The 11,426-nt window shown below is 40.1% G+C and overlaps 1 protein-coding gene across 3 annotated transcripts in view; it reads right to left on the reverse strand.

Annotated features, from left to right (window-relative positions):
• Window positions 1-6,304: 6,304 nt before the first annotated feature.
• pak5 (p21 protein (Cdc42/Rac)-activated kinase 5) overlaps window positions 6,305-11,426 on the reverse strand; it is a 73,441-nt gene continuing 68,319 nt past the window's right edge. For all 3 annotated transcript variants that reach the window (XM_082147177.1, XM_082147179.1, XM_082147178.1), the window contains 3 exons: window positions 10,516-10,641; window positions 9,185-9,319; window positions 6,305-7,213 (listed from right to left, as the gene is read on the reverse strand). In XM_082147177.1, coding sequence (XP_082003303.1) covers window positions 7,058-7,213; window positions 9,185-9,319; window positions 10,516-10,641 — 417 coding nt within the window. In that variant the 3' untranslated portion in view covers window positions 6,305-7,057. The remainder of the gene's footprint in view (window positions 7,214-9,184; window positions 9,320-10,515; window positions 10,642-11,426) is intronic.

Here is an 11,426-nt window from a genome sequence, read left to right on the forward strand (position 1 = left end):
CATCAGCTGTACATTTCTGTCCTACAAGTCCTTTAGGTAGCTTAATTTGGCGCTCCACTTTGTGAGGGTTACTGGAGGCTTTAGTCAAGGGTTTTGTTTTGGGACATTCATACTTTATTTCAGTTCCTGATAGTCCCTCCTCAGAAACTGAGTTCAGTTTAAATCATGCCTGTTTTGTTCTTCCCAGGCTTGCTGTTTTTGTCTCAACTCTTTACGTTTTATCTCAACTAGCTCAGGATTTGGTTCGTTACTGCAGGAGGATGCAATGTGGCCCTCCTCGCCACACTTGAAACAATATCCTGGGCGAGGCTTTCTTGTGAGCTTTGACTCACCTGAGGATGAGGATTTTTCTTCAGTTGAGGCCTTGGTTTTAGACTTTAACTTCTGGCTTGGCTTAGCAGAAGCCTGTCTTGAGCTGCTGCTTAAAGATGCTTTCAAAGAAGCTATTTGGGCATGTAGCTTTGCAAGTTGCTTTTCCAGCTTAGGTGCATTGATGGGGGATGCCCTATCTTCAGCGGTTTCTGTGTCTATGTCATAAGTGCCATGGTCTCCTACCGAAAGAGAATTTGACTGGGCTTTGGATTTAGGAACCCCCAAGTGCTGTCTCATGCGGCTGGACTTAGCAGCTTGGCGGTCCTCCTCAGTACGTAGCAAAAGAAGTAACTCAGAAAACGGGGGCGGGTTGTTTTTCTTCTGCTCAAGCTGGAGACTTGTGATTAGGCTGTTATTCCAGCAACCTCTACAGAATTGCTTGAGCAGTTGACGCTCTGACTCACTGGCCGCAATGCCACCTCTTTTGACTACTTGACTCAGGGCTGTCTGCAGACGTTGCAGATACCCAGAAGGCCTTTCACCCGAGTTCTGATTGGTGTTCAGGAATTTCGCAAAGAGTTCATCCCCGTCGTCGACAGTACCATAGGCAGAGTCGAGAAGGCAAAGGTAGTCATGGGGAGTAGAGTTAGGCCCAAGGTGCTTAACCACATTAGCAGCAGGCGGAAGAAGGCTCTCCACTATCTTCCTGATAGTGTGTTTGTCAGACACGGTGGCATCTGTGAGGTGGAACTCAACATTGTTGCGCCATGTGTCATAGTCAGACTCCAAATAGGGACAAGGGACCTTTCCTGAGAACGGTCTGAGTTTGGTATGGCCATGATACTGAGAAGATATGTTGCTATTCTTAATGACATGTTCGACCACTACCTTCTGCACTTCGGGAGTGATGAGCTGCTCTGAAGGTAAGTAGAGGGTTTGTTTCCCATGTGAGGGTGATGGTGATGCCCCTGCACCTGCAGCAAATGGAAATGAGTCACGTGCATGGGGGTGGATCAGATCACTATCTATTTTCATAGGAGGTTGGTTAACATTGGCAGGGGGTTCAGTTTGGTCTGGGCTACTAGCAGGCTGGGGTTCCTGGCTAACATTTGGCACATTTAATTCAGTTGTGTCATGGCTCTGGGTAGACTCCTGAATTCTAACCAGCTCATCTATCAAAACCTTCTCAAAGTCTGCTCCACTTAGCTTAGCAATATACCTCAGCTCAGTTAAGTAAGACTGGGTTAAGCTTGAACTTTTGTCAGCAGCATACAACTCAGAGAGAAGCCGAATATGGTGGACAACATTTGGGTTACTACTGGGTCTTTTACGCGGCAAGGTTTCCCGAAGGAACTGAACGGCTTCGCCTGACTTGAATTCCACAATGGCTGTGTCTTTAAACTGGGGCTCAGAGCTAGTCACCTGAATTATCCTTCCAATTGAACCAAACTGCCCTAAATACTCCATAACTTCATTGTCTGCCTCATCACCAGTTATACCTCCTACTAAGACAGAATCAGGTACTTTTACGTTTTGGGACTGAATTACATCCATATTTACCCTTTGACAGCAAGATAAATTCAGAAAAATTACCAATGTTCACAGATGGAATGCAATAGAAGTGCCAGACTGTTCAACTTTCACTAAATAAGGACTCAAAACCACTCCTGGCTGGCTCGCCAAGTTTTGTGTAGCGCCCCCTAGAGCTAACCAATACCAGAACAGGGCAACTAACATCTACCTAGGTCCGGGGTGTGGTCTGCCTTGAGTGACTCACAAAGGAGTTATTATTGAGTTGAATAGTTGACAGTTTTATTGCCTCAGGGAACACAACAATGAACACAGTTCTGTAATGTACCAAGAGTGAAAATAAAATAAACAAAAATAGAGCTCTTTCAATAATAAAAGAAAAGAAAATGTCCGTGGGAGCTGACACTTCAGCTCAGTGCTCCTTTAAGTCAAGTCAAGTCAAGTCAAGTTTATTTGTATAGCGCTTTTCACAATACAGATTGTATCAAAGCAGCTTCACAGTATTAAATTAAAATAATACAACAACGTTTTTTTCAAGAGGAATTTATTGATTGATAAAATTAAATTAAATATCCCCAAAATATCCCCAACTGAGCAAGCCAAAGGCAACAGTGGCAAGGAACCGAAAAACTCCTTTAAATTGAGGAGTATGAAATTGAGTTCAGAGTTCAGTTCCTGGTCCTTTTGTGTGTGTAAAGTCCACTACTACTACCCGGGTAGAGTTAATAGCGTAAGTGTATTCTTATCTGTATCCTGTCTGCACGAAACTAGTCCGACGTCCTCGGTGGCTGGTCCCACGGCTGGCCACACCGTTCTCACGACCATCCACCGTCACTCTGGGCTGGGCTCGCCATCTTTGATTCATCTATTTCTCTCGTAGTGGTCAAAATAACAAAAAAAACAACCTACACAAGCAGTGTAAAGTAGTAAGTTATTCTGTTCTATTTCTCCATTTCAAACATGAGATCTCATTAACTTATTTCTTCCATTTAGTGCATCTTACAGCGTATGACCAATGGCTAAAGACATACCTTGCTTACAGTAAAATGAATTACCACATGTAATGGCAACTGGTATTTTAGCACTAAATACATATCATGAACTTTTACATATCAACAATTTGTACTTAACATTAACAAATTAATTATTTATCATCACATTTATATGTGACATATTCCTTAACTGCTTTTAAGGTAACACACATCTTAATATTGACGCTTTTCAACATGAATTGAATTAAATGATCAGTGTTAACACATTTAACATGTACATTGAAATAACCCAAATCAAACACTGTAGTTGGCAACAGATCATTAATGTGTCATTAGTATTTAACTCCATTAACTGAATGTTTTAATACCAACAAAAATTTATGTATTGCACTTTAGTTTCAAACACTTCCACCAAGCTATAAATCCTCCTTAATACAATACAAACTATTAGCTTGGCACTTAGCAATTAATGATTAACGGCTAGCGATTAGCTAGCGATCTTTTGAGAGCATAAATACAATGATACAATATACACCAAAGTACACTGAAACATTAGACAACAGTCTTATAACCCCGATTGGTTTTTTATGTTAAGTATCTGAACTTTACAGTGGTTTTTCTGCTCACTGTGGTTAACAACATGCTAGCAAAAGAAATGTTTAAACTCACCGGAATTTCAAACAGCAACAACCCGACCGAGGCTGCTCCTCTCGTGCTCACAGTTGATGCTCTACTAATAAAGGAGCTAATCAGTGTAGATACGTGTATATACTCAAAGTTTCACACAATTATGTTGCGTTACATACCAGCAATTGTTCACAGCTTGCACGCGGTTTCAGGACGTTTCAGGAAGAGATCTACCAAGACATGAAAACTGCGTGTAGCACTCTCTACTGTTTATGACGCTCTAGTGTATTGCGCTCTCTGGGTTTCATATGGGTTACATTACCATTCTAGAAGAAATTTTCAGCTGGCACTTAGAGGCTTTTGCATCTGAACTCTTCACATTCACTGTGACAAGTCGGAAATTCCTAGTTGGAAAAAATTCCAAGTCGGAAATTCCCAGTTGGAAATTCCTAGTCCGTGTTTCCACACCAGAGTCGGAGCCATAAACTTTCAACATGGCGGAGGAGAGAACGATTGCTACTGTGACTGCTATTCTTTATTAGTTTTTCCACAAAAGCTTCATCATCTTGAATTGTTGTTAAAGCACGACTTTAATCATTTGAAGCATATTGTATGTTTTATACACAGCGATGCTGCCTTCACATGCTAGTTTCCCACTCAAAATTTCCTAGTCTGCATTTCCTAATCCTATTAAAAAATTCCAAGTCGTAAATTCCTAGTTGGAAAATCCTAGTTTGGAAATTCCTAGTTGGAAATTCCAAGTCGGAAATTCCTAGTCGGAAATTCCCAGTCTGAGTTTCCACGCCAGAGAAACTCCGCCAGAGAAACTCCGACGATTGCTGAGATTGCAACGATTGCTGCTGTGACTGTTATTCTTTATTAGTTTTCCACAACAGCTGCATTATCTTGTATTGTTGTTAAAGTCGGGCATATTTACATCTATGAATAATCATTTGAAGCATATTGTATGTTTTATTCACAATGATGCTGCCTTCACATGCTATCAGAATGATTATAAATATGAGTTTCCTATTCAAAATTTCCTAGTCTGCATTTCCTAATCTGAGTTTCCTACTCGAAAATTCCAAGTCGGATATTCCTAGTTGGAAATTCCTAGTCGAAATTCCTGTTCTGAGTTTCCACGTCAGAATCGGAGCCATAGACTTTCAACATGGCGGAGGAGAGAATGTTTGCTTCACATGCTATCAGAATGATTATAAATATGAGTTTCCCACAAAAAATTTCCTAGTCTGCATTTCCTAATCGGAGTTTCCTAATCTGAGTTTCCAAGTCGGAAATTCTCAGTCGGAAATTCCAATTGGAAAATTCCAAGTCAGAAATTCCTAGTCTGAGTTCCCACGCCAGAGTCGGAGCCATAAACTTTCAACATGGCGGAGGAGAGAACGATTGCTGCTGTGACTGATATTCTTTATTAGTTTTTCCACAAAAGCTCCATCATTTTGTATTGTTGTTAAAGTCGTGCATATTTACATGTATGAATAATCATTTGAAGCATATTGTATGTTTTATTCACATGATTATCATAATGATTATAAATATGAGTTTCCTACTCAAAATGTCCTAGTCTGCATTTCCTAATCTGAGATTCCTACTCGAAAATTCCAAGTCGGAAATTCCTGTTCTGAGTTTCCATGTCAGAATCGGAGCCATAGACTTTCAACATGGCGGAGGAGAGAACGATTGCTTCACATGCTATCAGAATGATTATAAATATGAGTTTCCTACTCGAAATTTCCTAGTCGGCATTTCCTAATCGGAGTTTCCAAGTCGAAAATTCCCAGTCGGAAATTCCAAATTGGAAATGCCCAGCTATTAATTCTAAGTCGGAAATTCCCAGTTGAAAATTCCAAGTCAGAAATTCCTAGTTGGAAATTCCTAGTCTGAGTTTCCGCGCCAGAGCTGGAGCCATAAACGTTCAACATGGCGGAGGAGAGAACGATTGATGCTGTGACTGCTATTCTTTATTAGTTTTTCCATGCATAATTACATACATGAATAATCATTTGAAGCATATTGTATGTTTTATACATGGATATACATACATCTCTTCAGTGGGTTATACTGTTTTTAATGTGATTGTTCTGCTCACGAAACACTGCAAAAATATCTTTACAAGAAATTTCAGTAAAATAAAAAAATAAAAACTCCAGACAACATGAGCTGTAGAAAAATTATAAATGATCTAGGACCTTTCCACAGCTTTTTACAGCGGATCCCACTGAAAACACAGTACGTCTATCGCTCAGTCTGGCTCTACTCTGAATAAGGTCTATTGTTTCAGACAACAAAGCACTTGAACATGACGAGCTCATATCACGACCTCAAAAGTAGACGGAAATCAGCAGCATTCTCCTATAAATGTATTAAGATTTCTGGGTATTTCATTTGTTGTAGTACAGTACATTACTGTCATTATATTCTTAAAAAACATTACAAGAGAATAAAAGGATTTTTCACCAATCTCGCTTTTAGAATGTATTTGATGTTTGAGACTCTACAGAGAAAAGTCCCATGAATCTGCAGAATCATGTTTTAAACAAGAGCTCCAGATATAATTCATCTGCAATAAACTTCAAATATACTGTTTTAATATTTTTTATTAATCTTGATTAGTATGTCAGTAGAGTATATGAAGTCATTTCTGATGTGATTGTCATTTACAAGTAGTTCTGTGGAGAAAATGAAGACACTGTGTGTGTGAGTGTGTGTGTGTGTGTGTGTGTGTGTGTGTGTGTGTGTGTGTGTGTGTGTATTTACAAGGGCCTAAAGCCACACAGAATACGGATAAAAACACATGATGGCACGTGGACATATTTGTGTTTTTTTATTGAAAGCAGCTTTCAGTGACACACATGCGAGATCACGGTACAAAAGCAACATGACAGCTGGATCTGTATATCTCTACAGGTGAAACACACGTTCATATTTACAGATCACAGTGACCAATGAGACACAGGTGAGACTAGAAAACACGCGTGATCGATTATTGTGCCAAACACGTTAATATTGCTAGAGGTCGGATGAATGAATGAAGTGTTGGTGATCTAAACACACGAGCGACGGTCAGACGGTGAGAATGAGAATGAAAAAGGCCACACTACTGAGAAATCAGAAATCAATACAGCGTAGAAAACTCTGACGGCCGGCAGTATCTACAAATGCAGAATAAATAAATATATTCAGATTCATCTGTCTGCAACAGGGCGTTTAAATGACCATCTTCAAAAAAATTAAATATAAACAGTAGGAAAGTTTTTTATTATTATTATTATTATTATTAATATTTTATTTTGCAGAAACTCTCAAGTTCTATGTAACACTGCCCATTTCACCATGGTAACATCACAACAAAAATACTGCTGTTTATCAAAACTGTACAAGTAAAACTTACAATTGCTCTAAAATAGTTAGCGTGAGAAGACGACAGTGAAAAAGACGCTTGTTGGTTAAGAGACTCTATCGTGTGGCCCGACGGATCCGCCGCGGGATCAAACCGAACGCTAGCGGGCCGAGACGCGACCGCTCTTCTGTTCGTCGATGATGAAAGCGTCATGTGACTCCAGCGTCATGTGACCTCAGCGGTGGCGGTAATGGCGCATCAGAGGAACGATGCAGGCCGGCGGCCCGGACAGCTTCAGGAACGGGTTCTGCAGGAGCTCGAGCGCTGATGCACGCTGGGAAGGCTCGCGCACTAGCATCAGGTCCAGGAAGGCCCGCAGGACCGACGACACCTGAACCGGAACACACACGCCAGAAGATGTTCAACACACACCTGACGTCACGTGATCTGAACTGAGTCAGATGATCATAATGAGCTGATGTCGCTTTTATTGTCCTAACAGTGTCTATTCCTGAAGCTTGTTTCCGCCACAGAATGAAAAAATAAAAAAGGTAATTGCGACTTTTTATCTCACAATTCGGACTTTTTTTTCAAACAATTGCGTGTTATAAAGTCAGAATTGTGAGATAAACATGCAATTCTGAGAAAAAAAACTTTTTTTCCTTAGTATTGGACTTCATAACTCGCAATTGTGACTTTATATCTCACAATTTTGAAAAAAGATGTTGAGAAAAGAAACTCGTAATTGCTTGATATAAAGTCGCAAGTGTGAGAAAAAAAGTCACAATTACCTTTTAAAATCTTTTTTCTGTGGCGGAAACAAGCTTCCATAGTTTATATATAGTACATCCTACTTTATCCTCATACATAAAGACACTCACATAAAGTGATATATGATATATCCCAGACAGCAACGTAGTGTCGGCCAGATCCGGTGGATTCCACGTGTGCCAGATGTGGGCCGGATCTGGGCCAACACTGTGTTCTGTCTGGGACAGCAAATCTCAACTGCTCGATTATTTGTATCATCACAAAAAGTATTTACTATATTAACTATATTAAGGCCCGGCTCTAATTTGCTAAATGCAACTGTAAGGCCTGAAGATATTAACTCTTTCCCTGCCAGTGTTTTTTTTTTTTTTTGCCAGCCAGCGCCAGCATTTCTGATAATTTTCACAAAGCTCTCATGGACCGCAGATTATTTTGTTGTTTGAATATCTAAACATGCATATAAACTTACCAATGCACAAAATTAACGGAATGCACAGCTGATATAAAAAACTGGATGACAGGATTTCCTACTTCTAAATTCTGAAAAACAGAGTTTCTAATTATAGGGCAAAAAACGTCCTCACGTAATAATCTAGAATACTGTCTAACACTGGATGGCTGCTCTGTCAAGTCCTCGTCGTCGGTTAGGAACCTGGGTGTGTGTGTGTGTGTATGTGTGTGTGTGCTCTTTAATACCAATCTAATATTTGAAAGTCACTTGTCTAGTGTCTGTAAAACCGCATTCTTCCATCTTAAAAATATATCTAAATTACGTCATATGCTCTCATTGACAAATGTGGAACAGTTAGTCCATGCGTTCATGACCTCAAGGCTAGATTATTGTAATGCTATTATGGGTGGTTGCCCTGCACGCTTAATAAACAAACTACAGCTGGTCCAAAACGCAGCAGCTCGAGTTCTTACCAGAACCAGGAAGTATGACCATATTAGCCCGGTTCTGTCAACACTGCATTGGCTCCCTATTAAACATTGTATACATTTTAAAATATTGCTGATTACTTACAAAGCACTAAATGGTTTAGCTCCGCAGTGCTTGAGCGAGCTCTTAACGCATTATAGTCTATTGCGATCTCAAAACTCCGGCCAGTTGATAACACGGACACACTCTGTCAGTTTAAATCTAGACTAAAAACACTGCGTATAACACTGAAAACACGGATTGGCGGAAAATTTCCATCAATGACAGGAAAAGAGTTAAGATGTTATAAACATCAACATCAGGATGTTTCCGCTCACGTGTGTTACGTTTCCCCTTTTCAAGGTTAGGCTCGGGGATCGAGGGGAATGTAACAAGATGAAAGAAAAGGCCACATGGAGCTCCTCATTCCCAACCCCAGCGCTAAGGAACACTGCCAACCACCAAAATCAACTGTACATTTAATTTATTATGAAAAGGAACTGTAACAGTAACACAAGTCTACCTAAGTTTTAGATATAACTTACCTGTCACAAAAGAAAAGAAAGAACAAAAAAACAATAGCATTTCCTTGACTCCCTAACTTGACCAAAACCAGGAGAAAAGTGATTAAGAAAAGAAAATGGCACCTCCTCTATAAGCGCAGCTAATCACCTTATGGGACTCTTTGAGTCGAGGCGGCAGGTTGTCCCGTATGCGTCTCATGGCCTGAAGTGGAGGCTCGTTGAAGTACGGAGGTTCTCCATCCACCATCTCAATCACCATGATGCCCAGAGACCAGATGTCCACCTGCACACACACACGGGACAGCAGCGCCACCAAGTCAAGTCAAGTCAAGTCAAGTCATTTATTATTGTCATGTGTACAAGTTACCAAGTACAGTGAAAAATGTAATGCTACTCCACAGACTATAGACAGACCAAATACAATAAACCTCATTGCTATATAAACAAAACAAATATGCATATCCAGCAAACAATTTTGCATTTAAAACACGTCTAATAGCCGTTTAATAGCTAAATCGTGACTACAGATTGACCATGCCATGAAATGACACTGTCCAGCAATCAATTTTGCGTTTAAAAGACGTCTAATAGCCGTCCAAACACAGCCCTGACGTCTAGGCTAAAACAAGGCAAAACTTGGGCTGTCAGTGAAAATTGAATAGACGTCTCACCAGAGCCCAAGATTAGACTAGTCATCAATTAGATAACAAAGAAATTAAATGAGTGAAGAAATGAAACTAAACACCAAATAATCACTGTTTACTTTGCTTACATGATGGAATATCATACATCTCGCAAGTTATTCTGGCAAAAACCACATGTAACCAAATTCAAGGTTATTTTGGCTAGAAGTGTGTTACTCTTAGCCGGACTATATCGGGTCTATAGTTAACCTACTCATAGCCGGACTATATCAGGTCTATACCTACTCATAGCTGGACTATATCGGGTCTATAGTTAACCTACTCATAGCCGGACTATATCGGGTCTATAGTTAACCTACTCATAGCCGGACTATATCAGGTCTATAGTTAACCTACTCATAGCCGGACTATATCGGGTCTATAGTTAACCTACTCATAGCCGGACTATATCGGGTCTATAGTTAACCTACTCATAGCCGGACTATATCGGGTCTATAGTTAACCTACTCATAGCCGGACTATATCGGGTCTATAGTTAACCTACTCATAGCCGGACTATATCGGGTCTATAGTTAACCTACTCATAGCCGGACTATATCGGGTCTATAGTTAACCTACTCATAGCCGGACTATATCGGGTCTATAGTTAACCTAGACTGTGAAATGACGGCTATTGCTTGCTGGGTATATACACACATTACCAAATGATTGATAAATCATATGACAATAAGATAATCAGTGACAAAAATAAATAAGACAATAAGTGACATAAAACAATAAAGTGACAGTGACACCAGTGCGTCATCAAACACAGGCTGCTAATGAAGGAGTGTACCTCAGTGCCGTAGGGTAATCGGGAGATGACCTCGGGAGCCATCCAGTACGGCGTTCCCACCAGAGACTTTCTCTTGGGAACCTCCTTAGACACTTGAGCACAGAAGCCGAAATCCGAGAGCTTGATCTGCGAGGGACGTATAGGACACAACGCAAAGCTGATTAACCGCTAATCACCCCTTCATTTGTCATGTTCTCTCAGCTAATTACAAGGTGGGAGACACGATTTAATTACTTGGAACTAGTGAAGTTGCTAATTATCCCTGATCACTTTTCTGTCCTCTCGATAAACACGTTTATGTGTGTAACTCTACAAACAGTCACATGTGGAGGAAGATGATTCAGTTCTTCACACGACTGCATGTCATGGGTTATATGCAGGGTTTGAAATGAACACCCGCCAAATGCGGGTAAAAATCAACTGTGGCGGGAAACGCTGTCAAATCACGAGCCAATGTGGCGTTACTTATGTTTACTCACTTTGCTGGGGAAGTTCGTGTATCCAAATCTGCGCAGATTTAGTGCAAATACTGAACTCATCATGATATATTAAATACAGCATATTGAGCAGAAGATGGGGAACATCTGCACATATCTGGCTTACTTGAACACATTCGTCACTACGCTACAAATAATGGCGCGCTTGTTCATTTGCATTGAAGCAATAGCAAAGTTTAAAAAGTTGGTTAACAGAAAAGACATTGTTATTTTCCAACATCCTACATTTTTTGATGTTCTTTATCTTGATCTGTCCACCTAATATATATATATATATATATATATATATAAGCTGTGACGTTGTTAATCTGGTTCAAATCCTGTCATTCCGGTAACTTAAAACTTTAGTAGCCAAATTGGTCGGTGAGTAAAAAAGTCCATTTCAAACACTGGTTATATGTTCATATATTATTA

The sequence above is a fragment of the Leuciscus leuciscus genome (assembly GCF_965113295.1).
Source record: "Leuciscus leuciscus genome assembly, chromosome: 19".
NCBI lineage: Eukaryota > Metazoa > Chordata > Actinopteri > Cypriniformes > Leuciscidae > Leuciscus > Leuciscus leuciscus.